The 24,971-nt window shown below is 37.0% G+C and overlaps 1 protein-coding gene and 1 long non-coding RNA gene across 5 annotated transcripts in view; one reads left to right on the forward strand and one right to left on the reverse strand.

The window, feature by feature from the left end:
- Positions 1–24,971, reverse strand: part of LOC118540635 (uncharacterized) — a 28,601-nt gene that overhangs the window by 1,725 nt on the left and 1,905 nt on the right. For all 3 annotated transcript variants that reach the window (XR_004919751.2, XR_013449097.1, XR_013449096.1), the window contains one exon: positions 22,021–22,068. This is a non-coding gene — a long non-coding RNA (uncharacterized LOC118540635). The remainder of the gene's footprint in view (positions 1–22,020; positions 22,069–24,971) is intronic.
- RAD18 (RAD18 E3 ubiquitin protein ligase) overlaps positions 1–24,971 on the forward strand; it is a 104,823-nt gene that overhangs the window by 1,057 nt on the left and 78,795 nt on the right. For both annotated transcript variants that reach the window (XM_036099893.2, XM_036099894.2), the window contains exons 2-4: positions 4,420–4,501; positions 20,559–20,620; positions 22,051–22,121. In XM_036099893.2, coding sequence (XP_035955786.1) covers positions 4,420–4,501; positions 20,559–20,620; positions 22,051–22,121 — 215 coding nt within the window. The remainder of the gene's footprint in view (positions 1–4,419; positions 4,502–20,558; positions 20,621–22,050; positions 22,122–24,971) is intronic.

Consider the following 24,971-nt stretch of genomic DNA (forward strand, 5'->3'; position numbering starts at 1 on the left):
GATCTAGGAAAGATGTAGTTTTGGAGTTGTGGTGGCCTTGGTATCAAGGTACTTTGGAGGAGAACATAGATTTGAGTTCCAGTGGTCTTGGGTTAAATCTGGTCTCTGGCTCTTATTTAACTGTGTTATCTTGGGTTGGTTACTCAACCTCTCTGAGCCTGAATTTCCTCAACTGTAAAGTGGAGACAAAAATAAACAGTTTATAGTGTTGGTTAAATGAGTTGATCTGTGTGAATAGGGATTCTAGCTGGCTTATTCACTGTGCTTAACACAATGTCTGGCACATAGTGCATGCTTAAAGATTATTTGCTAATTGGTTGAAGGTTCTAAGTATCTGGAAGGAGTAAGCATTCAGTTAATATGTCTTTATTATAATCATTAGCACTTAACATGTGTTGTTTCTTTCCCCCCTTTTTATTTATTTTATTTGTTATTTTGAAGATTGAATTGGATAAAGGAAGTAAAAGCTTTGTAGTTTGTAAAGCTTCTTGCTTTGTAGATTTAAGCATATTTTACCACAACTTCCAGAGTTCTTTATAGGCAGGTTCCATGTCTTCTACGGATTTGATGTCTCACCACAGCACCTGAGAGTGTTCAGTGATGGAGTTGATTCAGCCCATATTAGAATCGTGGTGGAAAGCCAGCTCCCTCCAGTATTTTCTTTTCTGTTTTTTTAATAGCTCTTTATTTTATTTTAATTGTTTGTACCTATTACTACTCTTTATTTTGCCCAATCCCCCCCGCCCCAGCAACCACCAGTTCTCTGTATTTAAGAGTCTGTTTTTTGTTTGTTCATTTGCTTTGTTTTTTGGATTCCACATAAAAGTGAAATCATATGGTATTTGTCTTTCTGTCAGACTTATTTCACTTAGCATACATAATACCCTCTAGGTCCATCCATGTTGTCACAAATGGCAAGATCTTATTCTTTTTTAGGGCTGAGTAATATTACATTATATATATATGCACCCCATCTTCTCTATGCATTCATCTATTCACTGACATGGGTTGCTTCCATATCTTGGCTATTGTGAATAATGCTGCGATAAACATAGGGGTGCATGTGTCTTTTCAAATTAGTGTTTTCATTTTCTTTGGGTAAATACCTTGTAGTGAATTACTGGATCACATAATATTTCTGTTTTTAGTTTTTTGAGGAAACTCCATAGTGTTTTCCATAGCGGTTGCACCAATTTACATTCCTACCGACAGTGCAGGAGGGCTCCCTTTTCTCCATATCCTCACCAACACCTGTTATTTCTTTTTTTGATTCACACCATTCTGACTGGTGTGAGGTGGTATCTCAGGATGGTTTTGTTTTGCATTTCCCTGATGATTAGTGATGTTGAGCATCTTTTCATGTATCTGTTGGCCATTTGTATGTCTTTTTTTGGAAAAATATCTATTCAGGTCCTCTGCCCATTTTTAATGGGATTATTTGGGGGTTTTTTGGTGTTGAGTTGTGTAAGTTCTTTCTATATTTTAGATATTGACCCTCATTGGATATATCATTTGCAAACATCTTCTCCCATTCACTGGGTTGCCTTTTTGTTTTGTTGCTGGTTTCTTTGCTGTGCAAAGCCTTTTATTTTGTGTAGTCTCAATAGTTGATGTTTGCTTTTGTTTCCCTTGCCTGAGGAGACATATCTATAAATATGTTGCTCAGGTGATGTCCAAGAGATTACGGCCTATTTTTCCTTTTAGTAGTTTTATGGTTTCAGGACTCACATTTAAGTCTTTAATCCATTTTGAATTTATTTTGTGTATGGTATAAGAAGGTGGTCTAGTTTCATTCTTTTGCAGTTTTCCCAACACCATTTGTTGAAAAGACTGTCCTTTCTCCTTTGTATATTTTTGCCTCCTTTGTTGTAGATTGACTGTATAGGTGTTGGTTTATTTGTGGGCTCTCTATCCTCTTCCATTGATCTATGTATTTTAATGCCTTTATAATGTATTTGTCAATTTCTCATCTAGTTTTTGCTTGAACTTTTTCCAGGGACAGGAATTAGCTGCTCCTGGAAGTAGCTCTGTTTGTAATTCTTTCTTATACTAAATAGAAATCTGATTCCAAATCCATGGTTGCTAACCTAGGATCCATGGAAAGACTTTCGTATCCAGAATTATTTATAAGAGTTTTGTTTGTGTAGGTTTTTCTGAGAAGAGAGTTCATAGTTTTTATTCATATGTATAAGGGGATCTGTGACCCAAAAAACTTAAGAACCTTTCCTCTAGTTATTAAGTCTTTTCCTCATTTCCTGCTTTCCCCTTCCACTTTCCCCTCTTCTAAGTTGAAGAAGTCCTAGAGCATCCACTTAACTGCTCTCTGTTTAGTGGAGTGCATGTTACGCTCTTGAAATGGTATGACTAGAAGTTTGTGTAAGAATATTATAGCTCATCTGATACAGTGTCACCTTCCACAGATCTTGCTCAGTGTGTGTCAGAACCACTCCTCCAGAAGAGGATGGTATATAGAAGAAAGCACAATAGAGATGCCAGGACTCTGGCTTCTAGCCCCGCCTCTGCTCTTAATTGGTGTGCAACACAGTCCTCTAGCTTTTTGTGTCAATGGTAGCTTACCATCCAAAATAATGGAAGATTTTGGCATTTTTATGTTTATTTCCCTGGTTTTATAGTAACAGGACTTTTTGGTTTTGGCAGATTATAAATGGAGTATGTGTATATAGTAGAAAAAATTAAAATTCTGATTAGGATAAAGGAGAAAATGAAAGTTCCCCATCACCCTACCATCTGGAGGTAACCATGGTTTAATATTTTTGCTGTTTAATGTGCGTGTATGATGTGTATATGCATTTAAAATTTGGGATCACTTTGGAGTTGACTTCTTGGGTTTGATTCGACCACTTATAAGCACTGTAGGCTTCATCTGTAAAACTGGAATAGGTGCTATAGACTTCATAAGATTGTTAGGGAGATTAAACTGTATAATTCTGTTGTAATGTATTGTAGATTTGTTCTATGATTTTTTTTTTAAGTTTCCATTAAAACATGAACATTTTCTTATGGCATTAATTATTCTTTGAAAGCGTGTTTTGTTTTTTTTTAAGTGGCTACATAATAGTTCATCATATAGACTGTTAGTGACATTAGTCTTTTTTTGTTTGTAATACACTCATGGTTTAAAAATGTGAAACAAAGAGTAAAAGTCTCCCTCCCAATCTGTCCTTTATCCAGTTTTTTTACTTCTGTTACTATTATTTCTTTATTGTGTAACTTTTCAGGATTTCTTTATATGTATACAAGGTAAAAATAGAATACATTTTTATTCCGCCCTCTTTTTTTTTAACAAACAGTAGCATACCTTCTTTTTTTAAATTTCATTTTAAAGAGCTTATTCATTTATTAGTGAGAGAGAGAGCGAGCGCATGTGTGGGGTGGAGGGGCAGAGGGAGAGGGAGAAGCAGGCTCCCCGCTGAGCAGAGAGCCCGACGAGGGGCTCCATCCCAGGACCCTGGGATCATGACCTGAGCTGAAGGCAGACGCTAAACTGACTGAGCCACCCAGGTGCCCCTACCTGCCTTCTTTTTTGCACTTATTTTGGCAATCTTTCCATGTTGGTACATGAGTGAGCTCTGTCTTTTTTTTTTTTTTCCTCTTAAAAACTGCTCAGTATTCTTATTGAATGGAATAAATTTTAAATGATTTAGAAGATTTTGCGTTGTGAGAATAGATCCTTTCCTATTTGGATTGCATTCCAGGCTGACACACATATGTCTGACTTCTCAGATTGACCACGTCTTTACCTTCTTCTGCCACCACTGGCTCCAACTCTTTCCAGGGCTTCCTCAGTTGGCTCCACCATGTAGTAATTAACATGTGGGACCGTGCAGAAAGCACTGGACTGACTGCCAGCAGGGAGACAGGAAGTTTAGTCCTGGCTTGACTCATGCCCAGTTAGTTGTGTGTGCTTCCTCACTTGTGAAGTAAGGGTTTTAATTAGATGCTTTCTAATGTTTGGCTTTAATAGTCTCTGATTTTGTTCTTAACCTGTGTGGTGAATGGTTATTGGTACCTTTCACCCAACAGTGACTGTGGGCCAGGGAATGGGGTCTGAAGAGGAAGAAGCTTGGAGTAAGTTGGAAACACATGGTTAATGGAACAGAAGTGGAGTAGCCCTTTTGTAAAGGGTTGACAGTATGGACCAGGAGTCTGTACTGTGTCCACTTTATCTGTCGAAAGCTTTTTCGGTAACTTGACGATGAATGTGTAAGTCATATGAGGAAGGTTTTTCTTGATTTGTCAAGATTCCTTGCAGTTTATGTGGAGTTAATTTTGAATTTGTATATTTGACAGAAGAGTATTCTTAAATTGTTTTTTTTAGGGGATGGAGAAAGAGTTCTGTGGCAGACATTCCAGTCTTGGTGTTTTTCTGATAGGTATATATGTATTTTTGCATTTCAGACAGTAGATGATTTGCTGCGGTGTGGAATTTGCTTTGAATATTTCAACATTGCAGTGATGATTCCTCAATGTTCACATAACTGTAAGTATGCATTGTCTATGTGAGTTAGTAAAAATGTGATTTTTACACAAGGTAGTGTTAATTTAACACCCAATGTAAGTACACTTACTTATTTCTCACCTTTAGCTCCTCTATCTTGAAGTTTTCAGATGATATTTTCTGCTGCCTTCCTCTTGGGTATATATTTATTTATTTTTATTTTTTTTAAAGATTTTATTTGTTTATCTGAGAGAGAGAGAATGAGAGACAGAGAGCATGAGAGGGAGGAGGGTCAGAGGGAGAAGCAGACTCCCCGCTGAGCAGGGAGCCCGATGCGGGACTCAGTCCCAGGACTACAGGATCATGACTTGAGCCGAAGGCAGTCGCTTAACCAACTGAGCCACCCACGCGCCCCGGGTATACATTTTTTTAAAGCAGAAAATTATTATATTTCAAAATGCAACTTCTGTACAACCAAAAAGTAAAACATCACTGTAAAATGTTGGTGAGAAAACATGGTATTTCCTTTGGCAAATGGTTGACATCCTTAGTCATAAATGATCTCTTCAGAAACTGGTAACAAAGACACTAATATTCCAAGGGAAATGAAAAAAACAAAACAAAACACAGAGGAAAGTGAACTAACAAATGAGTAGTAAGGTTTAAGGATATATGAAGATGTTTGAACTGAGCAATAACAAAAGAAAAGCAATTTCTTTGTAATGTCATATTGTCAAAGATTAAAACACTGACATCTAATGTTTGTACTGTTTTAGAAAAAGTCTCGTAGACAAACACTGCGGGATAAGATTGATGACAATCTACTATTTTGGGGAAACCTCTACTTTTGACTCAAAATATAAATTTTGGATATCCTTAATTCCAATGAAGTGGAACTACTGGGACTATTTCAACAAATTAGGTGGAGAAATTAAAAATAATCTATATATAAGCATGTTCACTGCATAGAAAATTAAAACTAATATATGGGCCCATGAGACTACTTGCATATCACTTTATTTATCAGTATACCCCAAAAGGATATGCACAAAACTCCATTAACAGATAATGTTGGGGAGTAGAATTAGGAGGGGAAAAAAAGCATTTAAGAAGTAAAAATACTATTGTTCACAAATTTCTGTGTCCTTGGAAATCCAGAAAAAGATAATTTTTTATGAATCAATTTTAAATTTACCCTGATAAGTGATAAGTGAAAGTTATAAATATGTGCACTTAAGACTTATGGGAACACTGAAATGAAGCCTTACAATGACACCATCCTGAGCTTCTGTGTAATAACATCTCCATCATTCAAACTTCCAAGTTTTAGTCCAGTGTCAACAGTGAAAGCAGTCAGCATGTCTGCTTACAGTTCTCTCTAGTGACACCCTCTAGGTAACTTTGAAACACGAGCTTTCCCAGTCCAATTTTTTGATCTGTGAGGAGCATCCAGTCCAACACACGTAAGAGGAATATATGTACATTATGAAGACTGTCTTTTGGATTTGAAGATGGTGGTAGAAGCGATACCATCGGTTTCCTATTTAGTCATCACACTCATTTCGCCAAGGGGTATTCCTGGGACCAAAGATGGGAGTGAAGAACACTTGGAGGAGTAATACTGGCAGCAGAGCTCTGGTGGGACTATTTCTTGCTGTTACAAGCAAAGACAGCAAAAGTATGTTTTCCTGGAACTATCATCTCCTGTGGTTCCCAGTTAAGACTTATGAATTAAGAAAGTCCATAGGACAAGGAATGTTCCTGATGTCAGCTGTCCTCAGGCCATCTGTAAATCTCTTCCTTTCGTGTTCATCTCAAATCCCATCTTCTCCCATATTCTTTCCTTGGGTCTCCTCTTGGATATTTTTACGCCTTTTGTAACATTAGGGCAGTAAAGATCTTGGTCACTATTTGTGGTTCTTTGTTTGCCTAATACTTTTAGGTGTTAAATTTCAGAATTTTTGTTTTGTAACAGGTTAACGCATAGGTAGTTCGACCATGTAGTCCTTGGCACGAATATATAATTCAAAGTTTAAAAATATATTCAAAGTTTAAAAATCCCAGTGGGAGAATCTACCAGTAAAGAGCATTACAGACAATTTTATCACTTACCTTGCTGTGTGAGGCTGGAAAGACTCTTAAATTGAAATTTGCTTGTACTTAGCTTCATGAGTCTATTATGTATTTTTTATTCTGTAGCTTGAGGTACTTAACACATAGTGGTGAGCCTGTCATTGTCATTATTCAGGAGCTATTTTCAAGTGATTTGTCTTGGAAGGTTAAAAAACAACAACAAGGTAGGCTTAAAAAATGATTTTGGTGGATAGTAGTAGCTTTGGTAAGAAGTTTCTATAGCAGGGCGCCTGGGTGGCTCAGATGGTTAGGCATCTGCCTTCGGCTCAGGTCATGATCTCAGGGTCCTGGGATCGAGTCCCGCATTGGGTTCCCTGCTCAGTGCAGAGCCTGCTTCTCCCTCTCCCTCTGCCACTCCCTCTGCTTGTGCTCTTCTATCTCTCTGTCAGATAAATAAATAAAATCTTTAAAAAAAAAAAAAAAAAAGTTTCTATAGCAAAGACCTAAGAGGGTGGTGGTGGTAGCAACATGGGCATTAGAGGTGTACTTAGGCTTGATTCTTGACTCCCCAACTTACAGCTGGTTGAATTTGCAAATGCTAACATTTCTTCAAATGTAAAGATTTGATGAATAATTTCTACTTTAGAAGATGATTGTGAAAATTCAGTGTGCAGAACCCAGTGTTTGGCATGTTATAGGCCCTTAATAATTGTTAGTTCCTTTCTAGGTTAGATTCACATTAGTAAAGATAAGTTTGGGGGATTGTTTCAAAATATGTATTAAAATAATCTTTATTTAGGTGTAATTTACATATAATAAAATACATCCATTTTAAATGCAAAATAAAGTGTACAAGCATCAGTGAGATTTGACAAAGGTATATACCATGTAACCACCACAATTAAGATATAGTACATTTCATTCCCATGATAGAGTACTCCCCATCTTAGTCAATATAGCCTCAGGCAATAATGTGTGTGTCTGTTCTCTGGACTCTTTCCTGTTCTATTGTTCTCTGTGTTTATCCTTGTGCCAATACCACACTGTCTTAATTATTGTAGCTTTGTAATACATCTTGATGTTAGACATTTTAAGGCCTTCCATTTTGTTTTTCTTTATCAAAATTATGTGACCCTTTTAGGATCTTTGCATCTTATATGCATTTTCATATAAATTTTAGAATCAGATTGTCAATTTCTACAAAAAACCCTGCTGTATGTGCATTGGGATTGTTCTGAATTTAGAGATCAATCTGGGTAGAAATGACTTCTTAACAATGTTGAGTCTTCAGTATATAAACTTGGTATATTCCTCCATTTTATAGCTTTAATTTCTCTCAACAATATGGCTTAGTTCTCATTGCACAGGCCATGAACATAGAAATACAATTTTTTTTATTGACCTTTTATCTTGTGATCTTGGTAAATTCACTTTTTAATTCTAGCATCTTTTTTGTTGATTCCTTCAGAATTTTTGCCTACACAATCATGTCATCTGTGAATAAAAACACCTTTATTTCTTACTTTCTAATCTCCGTGCCTCATATTTTTTCTTGTTTTACACAGGCTAGTACTTCTAGTACAATGTTAAATAGAAGTGATGTGGGTGGACATCCTTTTCTTAGTCCTAATTTTATGGGGAAATCATTTAGTCTTTTAAATACTATGTTAGCTATAGTGTTATATTCTTAATACATTTTCATAAATTTATCAAGGTGAGGCAGTTCCTTTCTTAATTAGCTGAGAGGTTTTTTTTTTTTTTTAATCATAAATGGGTGTTGAATTTTGTCAAGTGTGTTTTCTGCATCTACGGAGATACTCATGATTTACTTCCTTTATAATGTTATAGAATTGCTTTTTTTTTTTTTAAACTTTTCCCCCTATTTTATTTTTTTTAGATTTTATTTATTTATTTGACAGAGAGATAGAGAGAGAGCACAAGTAAGCAGAGAGGCAGGCAGACAGAGAGGGAGAAGCAGACTCTCCACTGAGCAGGGAGCCCGATGTGGGACTCGATCCCAGGACCCTGGGATCATGACCTGAGCTGAAGGCAGCCGCTTAACCGACTGAGCCACCCAGGCGCCCCGCGTTTTGATTGTTAAAACAACCTTTTATTCCTTTCATTAAATTTACCTTTTTAATCTTAGCAGTTGAGTTTATTGGCACAGAATTTTTTCACACTGTTCCTCATTACTCTTTTCCTTCTCATGTCTGAAGGATCTGTGGTGATGGCCCTTCTTATTCCATATGCTAGAAATGTGTTTTCTCTTTTTTCCTTATCTGATCTAGCTAGAGGTTTATCAATTTTATTGCTCATTTCGGAGAACCTGCTTTTAGTTAATTGTTTTCTATATTTTGTCTTTTTTCTATTTCATTGATTTATACTTTCATCTGTATTATTTCCTTTTACTTATTTGAAATTACATCTTTATTTTCTCATAGAAGCATATGAAGCTATAAATTTTCCTCGAAGCCCTGCTTTAGCTGCATCTCACACATTTGATAATGTGTTTTCATTTTTTTAAATTTATAACTTTTTTTTTTTAAGATTTTATTTATTTGACAGAGAGAGACACAGCGAGAGAGGGAACACCAGCAGGGGGAGTGGGAGAGGGAGAAGCAGGCTTCCTGAGGAGCAGGGAGCCAGATGCGGGGCTCAATCCCAGGACCCTGGGATCATGACCTGAGCCAAAGGCAGATGCTTAACGACTGAGCCACCCAGGCGCCCCTGTGTTTTAATTTTTATTCAGTTTAAAATATATTCGAATATGCTTTGTGATTTCTCTTTGACTCATGAGTTATTTAGAAGTCTGTTATAAATATTTGGGAGTTTTCTTGATATTTTCCTTACTAATGCTAATTTAGTTATGTTCTGGTCAGAGAACATATTCTGGTTAGAGAACATAATCTATTTGATTTCAGTTCTTTAAAATTTTCTTAGACTTGTTCTATGGCCCAGCATATGGTATTTCTTGATTAATGTTTTATGTATACTTGGAAGTCTATTCTGCTGTAGTTGGGTGGAGTATTCTATGTCAATTACTCAAGTTGGTTGATAGTGATCTTTGATTAATCTTTACCTCTATTGGTTCTTTATTATTTTATCAATGAGAGAGGAGTGTTGAAATCTCCAACTATATTATAGATTTGTCTAGTTTTCCTTTCACTTTTGTCAGTTTTTGCTTTATGTATTTTGCAATGTTTTTATTAGGTGTATGCACATTTATGGTTCTTTTGCTTGATTAATTGACTGTTATCATGAAATGCCCCTCTTTATCCCTGGCAATATTCCTTGTTCTCAAGTCTGCTTTTTTCTGATGTTATTTATAGCCACTCCCACTTTTTTAAAATTAGTGTTTGTGTGGTTTATCTTTTTCCATGTTTTTATTTCTAAACTACCTGTGTCTTTATATTTCATTTGAACTTTTTGTAGACAACATATATTTGGGTCTTGCCCTTTAATTCTGCCTGACAATGTCTATTTTTACTTGGAATATTTAGACCTATACTGTCTAATACAGTGGCTGCTAACCACATAAGAATATTTACATTTTAATTAAAATTAATTAAAGTTAAATAAAATTAAAACTTTGGTTTCTTGCACTAGCCACATTTCAAGTGCAGAATAGCCACATGTGGCTAGTGGCTTCTGTGTTAAACTGTGCAGATAAGTAACATTTCCATTATTGCATAAAGTTAAAGTAATTATTGATAAGGCTGGATTTACATATACTGCCATTTTGTTTTTTATTTGTCCACCTATTCTTTCCTCTCTTTCTGCCTTTTTAAGAAATAGTTGAACATTTTTTAAGTATTAAATCTTTTCCAGAGTTGCCTTACTAGCTTTGCTTCTTTGTTTTATTATTTTAGTGGTAGTTTAAAGTATGCCACTTTAACTTATTACAATTTCCTTTCAAACAATATTATGCCACCTGAATAGTGTAGAACTGTTACAGATGTGTACTTCTGTCCTCTTCCTGTCATCTTATTGTTGTCTTTCATTTTATGTGTACATATATTGTAGATACTACAATACTTTGTTACTATATTTGCTTTAGACAGCCCATTATCTTTTAAACAAAGTAAAAAATGTCTTTTGTATTGTAAATACAAAAATACAAAAGATACTCTCCTTTGTATATATCAAAGTTAACTTCTGGTATCATTTTTATCCTCTCCGCTACATTTCTTGTAGTGTACATAAGCTGCTAAAGAATTCTCTCAGCTTTTGTTTGAAAAAGTTACTTCATTGCTCTTTGAGAGATGTTTTCAATGGGTATAAATTCAGGGTTAATGTTTTTTCCCTTTCAGAATGTCATTCTGACTTTATTGGTTTCAGATGAAACCAGGTGTGGTCTTTTTATTTATAGCTTTCTGTATATAATATGCCTTTTTCCCCTGGCTGCTTTTCTTATTTTCTTTTTATTACTGGTTTTCAGAAATTTGTAATATGCTTTAGTTTGGTTTGCTTTGTATTTGTCCTGTTTGGGGCCCCTGAGCTTTGGGTTTATTTATTTATTTTTTTAAAGATTTTATTTATTTATTTGAGAGAGAGGATGAGAGGAGAGAGAGAGCACATGAGAGGGGGGAGGGTCAGAGGGAGAAGCAGACTCCCTGCTGAGCAGGGAGCCCGATGCGGGACTCGATCCCGGGACTCCAGGATCATGACCTGAGCCGAAGGCAGTCGCTTAACCAACTGAGCCACCCAGGTGCCTGAGCTTTGGGTTTATATTTGGAAAGATTTTAGTCCTTGTTTCTTTTGAGTATTTTTCTGTTCACATACGCATCCCATGCTCCAATACTGATTCCAGTTAAATTTTGTTAGACCTTAACTGTTTTTTACTTTACCGCTTGATATTTACCTACAGAAATTGAGACTCTCTGTTTTTTCTTTTTCTGTTTTGGTCTCCCCCCTCACACCCACCCTGCCTTTCTGTGCTTAGTTTTGGATAATTTCTTTTGCTATGACTTCAGATTTATCCATTTTTAATTCTGTAGTATCTCATCAGCTGTTAGTCTCATCCAGTGAAATTTTCCTTTCAGATACTGTATTGATCATTTCTAGAAATTTCATTTTAAAAATATTTTCCACTTCTTTCCTCATTAGGTTCGTGTGTGTGTGTGTGTTTTAAGCTTTGAATATACTGAACATATTTGTAATGGCTAGTTTAACCTCTCTATCTGCTAATCCATTATCTGTGTCATTTCTAAGTCTGTTTCTGTTGATTGATTTTTTTTTTTCACCCTTCCTGTTTATAAACCACATTTTCTTGTTTCTTTGCATGACTGGCAATTTTTGGTTAGATGCTTACCATTATAGTGTTTAGCTTTTTGAGTGGGTAGATTTTATTGTATAGCTTATTGGAGTGTCAGGCTGTGTTGTGGCAGGCAGGTAAGTTACTTGTGGGTTAGACTGATCCTGTCAAGTTTTGTTTTTAAGCTTTGTTAGTGTGGGTTTAGAGTAGCCTTTTCTATAGGGCTGTTTTTTTGGGGGGGGGTGCTGGGGGATTGGTAAAAAACACATAACATGAAATTTATCCTCTTAACAAATTGTTACATGTACAGTATAGTATTGTTAACTATATGTACATTGTTATATAGGAAATCTTTAGAACTTTTTCATTTTGTGTGACTGAAATTTTGTACCCATTGCACAGGAACTCCTCATTTCTCCTTACCTCGGTCCTGGCAACAACCATTCCTTTTTCTGCTTTTATGAGTTTGACTAGATATCTCATATAAGTGGATTTTGCATTATTTGTCCATTTGTGATTGGCTTATTTCACTTAGCTTAATGTCCTCAAGGTTCATCCATGTTGTAGCATGTGACAGTATTTCCTTCTTTTTAAAGGCTGAATAATATTCCATTGTGTATATACATCACATTTTCTTTATCCATTCAATTGTTGGTAGACACTTGGGTTGCTCCCACCTTTTGGCTATTGTGAACAATGCTGCTTGGAACATGGTAGTGCAAATATCTCTGAGATCCTTTTTTCGTTTCTTTTGGGTAAATACCCAGAGGTGGGATTGTTGGCTCATATGGTAATTCTATTTTTAATTTTTTGAGAAACCTCCATACTGTTTTCCATAGTGACTACCATTTTACATTTCCATCAACAGTGCACAGGTGTTCTAATTTCTCTACAGTGTTACCAACTTTTATTTTCTGCTTTTTTTTTATAATTGGCTACCCTAACAGGTGTGAGGTGATATCTCATTATGGTTTTGGTTTGCATTTCCTGGATGATTAGTGATGTTGAGCATCTTTTCATATACTTGTTGGCCAACTGTATGTCTTTGGAGAAATGTTTATTCAGATCCTTTGCCCTTTTCAAATCTTGTTTTGGGGTATTTTTGTTGTTGTTGAGTTATAGATGTTCCTTATGTATTTTGGATATTAACGCCTTATCAGGTCTGTGGTTTGCAAATATTTTCTCCTATTTCATATGTTGTTTTTTTTACTGTGTTGATTGTTTCCTTTGCAGAAGCTTTTTAATTTGATGAAGTCCCACTTACCTATTTTCACTTTTTTTGCCAGGGCCTTTGTTATCATATCCAGGAAATCATTCCCAAGGATGATGTTATGAGGCTTTTCCCTTTTAGTTTCTTCTAAGAGTTTTATAGTTTCCAATCTTCATTCTTTTGCATGCGGAAGTCTAGTTTTTCCACCAGCATTTGTTGAAGAGATTGTCCTTTACCCGCTGTGTACCCTTGGCATCCTTGTCAAAGACCATTTGACTCTATATGTGTGGGACAGCCTCTTTCTTTCTGGTACTTTGCCCTAGAAATTCTAGCTACCTGGATTGCCCTGCATTCTGATCTTTGCTGCTTCAACTAGCAAGACTGATGGGCTGTATGGCTCTTCTCCCTGCACTGTGGTCAGGAAATTGCCCCTAGACAAAGGTTGGGCTGTGATAGAACTTTCTCATTTCTGCCATTGTCCAAAGTCTGAAAATAGTTGTTTCATATTTCCCTCCAGTGTTTTAGTGTTTATGGAAGGGTCGTAATTCTGGACCCTGTTAACTTTCTCATGGACAGAATGGGCATCCCTTCTGTAGATGAAAGACTACTTTTTATGAATTCAGTGAACTCTACTTAGCTGAAAAAATTAGGCTTTACTTCCATTCTTTTTTTTTTCTTTGTTTGTTTCCTTGTCACTTACAGTTGTCACTGATGTCATTTTTTATTTAAGAGGAAGTCATTGGAGGGTACTTTCTTTTTTTTTTTATTATTATGTTATGTTAATCACCATACATTACATCATTAGTTTTTAATGTAGTGTTCCATGATTCATTTTTTGCGTATAACACCCAGTGCTCCATGCAGAACGTGCCCTCTTTAATACCCATCACCAGGCTAACCCAGCCCTCCAACCCCCTCCCCTCTAGAACCCTCCGTTTGTTTCTCAGAGTCCATAGTCTCTCATGGTTCATCTCCTCCTCCAGTTTCCCCCCCTTCATTCTTCCCTTCCTGCTATCTTTTTCTTCTTTTTTTTTTTTTTTTTTTAACATATAATGTATTATTTGTTTCAGAGGTACAGGTCTGTGATTCAACAGTCTTACACAATTCACAGCGCTCACCATAGCACATACCCTGGAGGGTACTTTCAGTAATTATTTTATGAGCACTTATTTTTCATATTGTACCTCTCATGATTTGGTAGGCCTTTTCTACTAAACATATTTGTCACAGGTTCCTGCAAGACCAAAAGTTGCTCTGGGTCTGTAGTATTGTTTTAATGACACAAAAGCCCGTAGAACTTAATAGGAACTAGATATGGCAGTCATGTTCTGCTGTTGTCCTGGATCGACTGGAATTGGTGACCCAGAATCCTACCCATTTATTGCTGCTCCTTAAATATTTCAGGATTTATCATTTTAGTCACTTTATTCTGTTTTGCTCTGTTTAGCTTTTTTAGATATGGTTAATGTGTTCATTTCTACGTTTGCAGTTCTGCTGTTATTAAGGTTGGAGTGGGGTGCATTGGCAGAATGCAAGTAGTTAAATTGATCCAAAATCATGCTTTAAAGAGTACTTTTTTGGGGGAGAGCGCATGGACTTATTCCAATCTATAAAACACAATTAAGTGAGAAATGTTCTCACTAATAGATTGATATGTTCAAGTGCCAGTTTTCTTTGCACTTGCCCAGTGTTTCTGACTTGATAATGGCAGATGCTCAAAATATTTACTCCTAGATGAAATCATTGCTTGTAGACACTGTTAGATTGCCATTATTTTAAAGATAGATCAGCAATCATTTTTCTTTTTTGTTTTGTGGATTTTGATGCACAGAATTAATTGAAGCTTCTGTTGGAATAAAAGGCAATTTAATTTCTTTATTTTTAAAGTGAAATATGAAATGTTCCATTTATTGACCTTTGCTAAATTAAGAGGCAATATAAGATTCCCTTAGGCAAATACTGTGTTTCTCTTCTTTTATATTCTTACGAGGCAGCACTGTGAACAAGATGGGAGAAGAGTAATAACTACACATATGGGTGGGACTTACAGTCATGCAGAACTGCATATATGGGAATGCTGGAGTTCTGCTTGTCAGGAGGGATGGTATTCTCTTAGCAGCTAGCTGGTCATTTAACCCTAGAACTGAAGGCAGAGGCCAGCTTTCTCAGTTTTCCAGGACCTATTCCTTTCAAACTGGGAACTAGATTTTCTTCTTTTAACTGGACACTCGGAAACTATTTTTGAAATGGTTCATTTTCTCATACAAACCTTAAGATCACACACAAAAGTAATTGGTTTAACTTTTAGAAATTTACTTTTTTCTGTTAGGATGCTAGGCTCTTTTGATATTTGAAAGCTAGCAGTTGGCTGTATCCTGTTTGAGATTAGAAATGCTTCCTTCCCCAAGGCTTGGGTGTTTCTGTGAAGCTACCCATTTTTTTTTTTTTTTTAAGATTTATTTATTAATCAGAGAGAGAGAAAGAGAGGGAGGAAGGATGCGAGTTGGAGAGGGGCAAAGGGAGAAGGAGAGACTCTCAGCTGACTCCCTGTGAGCATGGAGCCCACGATCCTGAATGACCTGAGCCAAAATCAGGAGTCTGACGCTTAACCAGCTGAGCCACCCAGGCGCCCCTGAAGCTACCCTTTACATCACTGTTTTATTCTACCCTCTTCCACCCTGTCCACAGAGCTCATAGTTGGATTTTGGGAGGAAAAATAGACCTCACAGGTGATTTAAATAAAGCCACTGAGGAATATATAGTCCAGAGCTCTTCAACAGCTCTACTTTGATTGGAATATGATAGTTGCTCACTAGAGAATGCATTATGCTGGTCTGCAGCTCTCCAGTACATATTTGGTAGTAAACTAGTAGACGGAAATTAAGCTAAGAGCTCGATCTACTTTGGGCCTGTGTCTGGTTCTCCATATGTGAATATAAAACACATACAAGATTATGCAGAAGAGAAAGCAGTAGTCTCATTATGCATACTCTGGTACATGTGATCCTGTTAATGAAATAATATTTATTTGTATTATATAAGTATATATAATAAATGTGTTTTATAAACAAATTATATATGTTTTAAATAATTAATATGTTAAAAGCATGAGCTCTGGTACTTGCCTTTGCCACCTATTTCCTTTGTGATCTTGGTCAAATTGGGTGAACCCTATGCTGCATTTTACTTATTGTAAAATAGGATTAATATTAGTACCAGCCTCAGGGTTGTTTTTAGGATCAAAATAGTTAATACATAAAACATGCTTAAAACAGAGCACATAGTAAGTGCACAGTGTTATGTTAAACCACATGAAATTGCCAATATTTGTTCTTTTTTGATTTACCAAAAAATGACAATTTTATATAGTTAAATGTAATAGCAAAAACATACTAATTTTTAAAAAATAATTGTTGTTCAATCAGAATCACATATTATGGATGCAATTTACTGGCCAAAATCCACTGAATCCATATGACTGGGGTAGGGCCTGGGAAACTAAATTAAAACCAACAATAATCTCTCTAAGTGATTCAGATAAGTAGCCAGGTTTGGGAATTTTTGATTTATAGTATTGCCCAGGAGATTTTTTTATACTGTGAAGGGAATAACATTGATAGTCAAGAGAATGAATCTGGGGAGGAATTTTGCCTCACAATGAATCATACCTCATGTCTCCATTATATCTGATGTAGGTGATATTTTGGACTTTAAACTTTAGAGTCAGTGCTGGAATGAATTAAAGACTTTTGGGACTGGTGGTATGGGATGATTGTATTTTGCACAGGAGAAGGGCATGGATTTTTAGTTGGCAAGGAGCAGAATGCTCTGGACTGAATCATGTCCCTCCCAGAATTCATAAGCCCGAATTCCCAGTGTATAGTATTTGGGAGATAATTAGGTTTAGTTGTGGCCATGAAGGTGGGGCCCTGATGAAGGGATTAGTGCCCTTAAAAGAAGAGACATATATAGCTTGTTCTCTCCCCCTGCCAAGTGAGGACACTGTGAGTAGGCAGCCACCTACAAGCCAGGAAGAGAGTCCTCACCACAAACCGACCATATTGGCATCTTGATATTGAACTTCTAGCCTCCAGAACTGTGAGAAAATAAATTTCTTTAAGGCACCAGTCTATGGTATTTTGTTACTTTGTTTTGGCAGCCCAAGCAGACTAAGACATCTAATTCCTCCCTCCAGCACTTTGTATCATTGATGTTATTCATTCCACTTATACATAAGCACACATAAGAATGAATATATATATATGTGTGGGTGTGTGTATGTGTGTGTGTGTGTGTGTATATATATATATATATATATATATATATATATATATAAAAGAAGAAACTGGAGAAACAGTTTGAAGAAACTGTTACCTGTTAGATCAATTAAGAATAAGAAAAATAAAAGTTTTTATTTTACCTGTATTTATTCCTTCTCCAGTGCCTTTCCTTTGTTTATATAGATCCAGGTTTCTTTTCTTTTCTTTTCTTTTTTTTTTTTAAGATTTTATTTATTTGACAGAGAGAGAGAGACACAGCGAGAGAGGGAACACAAGCAGGGGGAGTGGGAGAGGGAGAAGCAGGCTTCCTGCAGAGCAGGGAGCCCGATGTGGGGCTCCATCCTAGGAACCTGGGATCATGACCCCAGCCGAAGGCAGATGCTTATTGACTGAGCTACCCAGGTGCCCCGTAGATCCAGGTTTCTGACTTAAATTATTTTCCTTCTCTCTGAAGAACTTTTTAAAGCATTTCTTGTGATGCAGGTCTACTGGGAGCGAAGTCCCTCAACTTTTACTTGTCTGAGCAGGTCTGTTTCTCTTTCACTTTTAAAGGATTATATCACAGGACATAAACTTCTAGGTTGGTGGTGGGTCTTTTCTCTCAATACTCCATTCTTTTCTTGATTGTATGGTTTCTGAGAAGTTGGATTTAATTCTTCTCTTTGCTTATCTATAGCTAAGGTGTCCCCCCACCCCCGGCTTCTTTCAAGATTATTTTCTTTATCTTTGATTTTTTGCAGCTCAAATATGAGGGTTTTGTGGGTTTGGGTTTTTTTTTTTTTTTTTTTTTTTGGCGTTTTTCCTGCTTGGTGTTCTCTTGGCTTCCTGCATCTCTGGTTTGCTTTCTGACTGTTTGGGGGGAATTCTCAGTCATTATTGCTTCAAATATTTCTTGTTTTTTCCCCCCTCTTTCTTCTCCTTTTGGTATTGCTATTACATGTATATCACACCTTGTATAATGTCCTGCTACAAAATGCTAAGTACTGTTTTTTTTCCCCTGGTCTTTTTCTTTTCAGTTTTGTAGTTTCTATTGAGATATTCTCAAGTGCAGTGATTTTTCTTTCAGCTGTGTCTAATCTATTGAGACCATCAAAGGTATTCTTCATTCTGTTACAGTGTTTTTCATCTCTAGCATTTCTTTTTGATTCTTTCTTAGAATTTCCATCTCTCTGCTTACGTTACCCATCTGTTCTTCCATGTCGTCAACTTTGTCCAGTTGTTTTAAATTCCTCGTTTTTTAATTCCAGCTTTCATGCCATATTTGGCTATGATTCTGATGCGTTCAGTTTCTTCAAGCTATGTCTTTTGCTTTTTAGTATGCCTTGTAGTTTTTTCCTAATAACCAGTCATGATGTACCAGGGAAATGGAACTGTAATAAATAGACCTTTAGTAACATGGCCATGAGATGTCAGAAGTGCAGTGCTCTGTAGTTCTATGATTATGCCTGTCATTAAGTGAGCCTGTGCCCCGGACTGTGAACTTTGCAAGTGCTTCTCAGTTTGTTCCTCCCCTTAGCTGGGACAGGATGAGTAGAGGTAGCTGGAGTCCATTATTTCCCTTCCCCCAGGTCAACTGGGCTCTGAGTATACCCCAGAGACTTGGGTCTGGTAAAGTAGTTTCTCTTGAGGGCAGGCCTTGTTAAGAAGAACAGAGTGCTCTGGTGTATTGCAAAATGATTACTCCCCCCCCCCCCCCCCCCCCCCCCCCCCCCGCAGAAGGAGCAGGGGATTTTTCAGATTGTCACTTTTGAGTACCTGGTAGAACCCTTGGAGCTGAAATTCATGTATGTGTGGACCTACCCTATATCTTGGACCCCCTGGAGTTTTTAACTCTCAGACTCTTCTCTGCTGAGTTTCCAGCAGTTTGCCAATTACAGTTCAGGTCTTCCTGCCCCAGCACTGGTTCTAGTAGAGGCTCTTTCTCTGGTTCTTGTGGAGGTTTCTGCTCTGCTAAGTTCTGATTCTCCGTATCCAGCCTGTCTGGCTCTCTAGTTTGGGAGCAACAGTTTGTCCTGTAACCTCACTTCTCTGATGGAGCTAAGAAAAGCTGATTTTTCAGTCTTTTTACTTGTTACAGTTGATTTTTCAGTCTTTTTACTTGTTATTAGATGGAGATGGGGTGATGACTTTCAGACTTCTTACCTGTAAACCTGGAAACCAGAATTTCCCCTTTATTTGTCTTTGCTTCCACACAAAACTTAATTAATCCATTGCCTGTTTTATCTTCTCTTTTAACGTCTTCTTTCATTTTTCCTCCTGGTTGCTCTTGCTGAGGCTGCCACAACTTGTTCATTTCCTGGATATCTATACCTGAAATCATACAGTCTCCTCCTCTTTAAACTGAATCCTTTTTAATGAGGCCCCTTCACTAAGCTGAATTTGGACTGATAGCAAATTAGCTACCATTAAGGGACCATTCTATTTAGTCACAATTTTTTTCCTTTGGGAGATTATTTTGTATTGCTTTGGGTGTGAAGAATTTAATTAATGCCGATTTCCTGCTTAAATCCTTAGGATTTATTACACTGAATGGTACTGAAATTACCTCACTACTTTGTTGGCTCCTTAAGGTCAAGAACCTTCCCTTATATATTTTTCTTTTCTTAGTGCTTGCCAAAAAGTACTTGTTATATGTGGGATGATCAACGTCATTTGTAGAGTTAGGATGTAGAAATCCCTAATTGATAACCTAGGTATATATTATTTCTTAACATGTGTATAAATCTTATCTCAAAATTTATATTTTAGATTGTTAGGCATAGGGATATCTGACACGTTTATACAGTATCCATCCCAGGTCTTACATGTATGTTTCCTACATTTTATGGTTGTGATATCCTAGGGACTCATGATTATTATTATTTGGTACCTTTCTCTCTCCTGAAAATGCTGTTTCATGACTTTTGCAAGTATGCGTAGGTACAGTAGAGGTGTTAGAATTTTGAGATTATAGTGATATGCCTTAGATGATGGAAATATTCTAGGGCTTAAGTCAGATTTTTTTTTTAAAGATTTTATTTATTTATTTGACAGAGAGAGACACAGCGAGAGAGGGAACACAAGCAGGGGGAGTGGGAGAGGGAGAAGCAGGCTTCCCACGAAGTAGGGAGCCCGATGTAGGGCTCAATCCCCGGACCCTAGGATCATGACCTGAGCCGAAGGCAGATGCTCAACGACTGAGCCACCCAGGCGCCCTTAAGTCAGATTTTGTTAGAAGTCAGATTCCTATATTATTAATATAGCTTAATTAATTTATTATGTTGCATTTGTTTTTTTTTGCAGACTGTTCTCTCTGTATAAGAAAATTTCTGTCCTATAAAACACAGTGTCCAACTTGTTGTGTGGTAAGTTTTTCTTTCTGGTTTTTTTCTTGTAAACTTAATTGATTGATGCAAATATTTCTGTATCACATATACACAAAAGCCCAAGGGAAGAGGTATAATTATTGAATTAAGCTACATAAAAGACATTTTCAGAAAGGACCTCTAAAACACATATATGGAGAACTGGGCTTTATGCAATTTTTCATAAAGATTTCTGATAACCTAAATATATTTTAGGAAGTGGAAACTAATTCTAGGATCAGGATGTAGCATCCTTTAAATCTTATGATCTATGTTTTTCTGGCTTCATTTGCATAGGATTGGTATTTAAGTATTTGTGTGGAAGGCAAAGGTTCATGGCCATTGGGCCAAGCCGAGCCTAACTGGTCCCTTACTTCTTTTTTTTAAAGATTTTATTTATTTATTTGTTTGTTTGTTTGTTTGTTTATTTTAGAAAAAGAGAGAGAGGGGGAGTGGGGGGAAGGGGCAGAGGGAGAAGGAAGAAACTCAAGCAGACTCTGCACTGAGCATGGAGCCTGACACAGGGCTTGATTTCACAACCTTGAGGTCATGACCTGAGCTGAAATCAAAAGTCAGGCGCTTAACTGACTGAGCCACCCAGGCGCCCCATAACAGTCCCTTACTTCTTTCCCAAACCAGACCTTCATGGAAAACAGTAGGAAATTTGATGTTAGAGTTTCTGAAGCATTTCAAGTAGGCAAAAAAGGTAGGTAAAAAGGGCAAGTAAACATAAATAGGAATAAAGGAAAAAGAAGAGACAGTGAGGTCTAATAGAAAGGATACTGGGACTTATTGAAGGGTTTGGGTTCTAGTTTGGTGCCTCTGGTAGGTACATGGTGTTAGGATATCATGGAACTTCTCTGAACTATTTCCCTACATTAGAAATGATGCAGTTTGGCTTCCAAGTTTAATCTCTTTACAACTTGGTGTCTTGCCATTGCCAAGATGGTATCATCAAGGAGATGAACTGAATACCATTCATGCCAAATAACTACGAAATCTGTCATTTTTCTGTTGCATTCCTGAACACCAACCTTGTTTTTAAACTTTCTTGTAACACCTAATGCCTCTCCCTATGTGGTCACTTAAAAGAGTATCTCTGTTCTGCTTTTTCAGGAGAAATTTTTGAGATGGCAGTTTGAATAAGGATCCTTGCTCATATTAGGTTTTATCTTAGTTGGTACAAAGCATATACGATTTTATCAGAGGCTGTGGAGAACTTCTCTCAGACTTCCAGTCAGCAGATGCTGATTCACTGTTTTAAAATTCCATATTAGTATGAGATAAATGAACTTTATTTTGAGGCTTTCCTGTAAGACTTAGTGGGATGGGGAGTCTCAGGAGGATGGGTCACACATTTTCAAAACAAGATTATGACAAGTTATTTTATTATTTCTGACCTTTTTCCATCTGTTGTTTTTCCTTTCTAGACAGTCACAGAGCCGGACCTAAAAAATAATCGCATATTAGATGAACTGGTAAAAAGCTTGAATTTTGCACGGTATGATTTAATTTTGTGACTAACCCCTAACTGCTCTGCCCTTTTATATGAGTCCTCTCTTTACTATGTGAACTTTTGGGGATTGGAGAATGCAGGGTTGCATATTTTGGGTAAAAGAAAGGAAGCAACAACAGTCATTAATCACTCATGGACAATCTAATGGTAAAAATATTTTCTTCCTTTACTTAACGAAAGTCTCATCATGAAAAACAAAGTTAAAATGCAGATTTGAGCACTTACTTTTGGGTACTAAAAAGATGCTCCAGCTTCATCTTTTATTTTTCCTGTCCTACCCCTAGAATCATCCATTTTTCCAAGGAGCCCTGGTTCCTTTTATTGGAGAATGGTATTTAGAATCAGGATCTGGAGCTAGGTATGATCATTGTTACTGAGATGTCATTGCTTCTAAGCTCTCAGTGAACAGAGCTGGGTAACATATGCATGTATACATATGTGTGTACTAACCCATGTGTACACGCTTATCTATGATCGTATCTGTGGCTGTTATATATTAACCCATTAATTCTTTTAAAAAATTTTTTTTATTATTATTTTTTTTAAAGATTTTTAAAAATTTATTTGACAGAGAAAGACACAGCAAGAGAGGGAACACAAGCAGGGGGAGTGGGAGAGGGAGAAGTAGGCTTCCCGCGGAGCAGAGAGCCTGATGTGGGGCTTGATCCCAGGACCCTGGGATCATGACCTGAGCCGAACGCAGACGCTTAACGACTGAGCCACCCAGGCGCCCCTAACCCATTAATTCTTAATCTGATTTACTCAGCATGTATAAGATGGTGTGCCATGTGAAATAGGTAATTGCTGGTACTTTATACAGCTCAGAAATGTAGCTTTACTTCTTAGCATGATGGTGAAAGAGTTTGGTCTCCCAAAGAGATAAAAAAAGGCATATTTTACCAAACATTCTCTTGAATTATTTTTAGTTTTAATCATGCAAATCAATCAGGAATTTTTATTATGAATATACTGTGTATAGTTAATAGGTGCCCATCTCCTTAAGTATATGACTTCTTAGCTGTTGGGACAGTTTTGGAGGTATATTACATTGGTTCTGAAAATGTAAAGATTTCTTCCAATAGAATCACACATTTATTTCATTGGATTGTGTCCTGAAAATGATCAGATTTAGTCCTCTGAACTTGCCTAATATGACATTCTGGAAATTGGCCTGGTTAGTCATTTCCGTAAACTGAGTCCTAAAAAGGTGCTATTTCCTAGATTAAGAAACTGAGAGGGCGCCTGGGTGGCTCAGTCAGTTAAGTGACTGCCTTTGGCTCGGGTCATGATCCCGGGGTCCTGGGATCGAGTCCTGCATCGGGCTCCCTGCTTGGCGGGGAGCCTGCTTCTCCCTTTCCCTCTGCCTGCCACTCCCCCTGCTTGTGCTCTCTCTCTCTGACAAATGAATAAATAAAATCTTTAAAAAAAAAAAAACTGAGAATTTCTGATTCTTATAATTACAGTTGTTGCTTTTCTTATTTTAAAGTCTTTCACCAGTTAGATTTTGAGAAAGGATGTCTTTAGAAAGAAAATAAAAAATATTTTCTTAAATTTAAATTCAATTTAATTAACATATACTGTACTGTTAGTTTCAGAGGTAGAATTCATTGATTCATCAGTTGCATATAAGACTCAGTGCTCATTACATCAAGTGCCCTCCTTAATGCCCATCACAGAATTACCCCATCCTCCTACCCACCTCCCCTCCAGCAACCCTCAGTTTGTTCCTTACGAGTCTCTTATGGTTTGTCTCCCTCTCTGTTTTCCTCTTATTTTATTTTTCCTTCTCTTCCTGTATGTTCATCTGTTCTGTTTCTTAAGTTCCACATATGAGTGAAATCATATGATGTTTGTCTTTCTCTGACTTATTTCGCTTAGCATAATACCCTCTAGTTCTATCCATGTCATTGCAAATGGCAAGATTTCATTCTTTTTGATGGCTGAGTAATATTCCTGTGTGTGTGTGTGTGTGTGTGTGTATCACATCTTCTTTATCCATTCAAATGTCAATGGTCATCTGGGCTCTTCCCATAGTTTGGCTGTGGTGGACATTGCTGCTCTAAACATTGCGGTTCCTGTGCCCCTTCAAATCACTATGTTTGTATCCTTTGGATAAATACCCAGTAGTGCAATTGCTGGGTCATAGGGTAGTTCTATTTTTAACTTCTTGAGGAACCTCCATACTGTCTTTCCCTGTAGCTGCACCAGTTTGCATTCCCACCAACAGTGTAAGAGGGTTCTCCTTTCTCTGCATCCTCACCAACATCTCTTGTTTCCTGAGTTGTTAATTTTAGCCATTCTGACCAGCGTGAAGTGGTGTCTCATTGTGATTTTGATTTGTATTTCCCTGATGCTGAGTGATGTTGAGCACTTTTTCATGTGTTTGTTACCAATTTTTGTGTCTAGAAAGGAACTTATTAGCTGTTTGATTTTCCCTGAGATAGTAAAATTGAATCTCAAGGCTTATTCTTTTCTTAGCTGGTACTGAAAGTGTAATGACTTCCCTGCTAGGATGAAGGGAGTGTCACAAAGCAAGCTCCTGTTTGTTGAAGAGAAGTGATCAGTATCTTTGGGTTCATAAGCCTTTTGATAACTTAAATGGAGGCCTTGGAATGATTGAAGTCGCCCCTTTCCCGCCTCCTTCCAAAAGGAATAGGTTGTTTAATTATTCATTATAGTGGGTGTGGCAGGGAGAGAAGCATTCTTTGTGGATTTGGGATGGATTTTATTATTTCTTTCTCCCTCTGCCTTGGATTGCCTTATGGTGGACATTTGTCATATCTAAAGTGCTGTGGTACTTCATTTGCAAAATCAGTAGGGATGAAATTCAAGCTA

This window comes from Halichoerus grypus, chromosome 1 (assembly GCF_964656455.1).
Source record: "Halichoerus grypus chromosome 1, mHalGry1.hap1.1, whole genome shotgun sequence".
NCBI lineage: Eukaryota > Metazoa > Chordata > Mammalia > Carnivora > Phocidae > Halichoerus > Halichoerus grypus.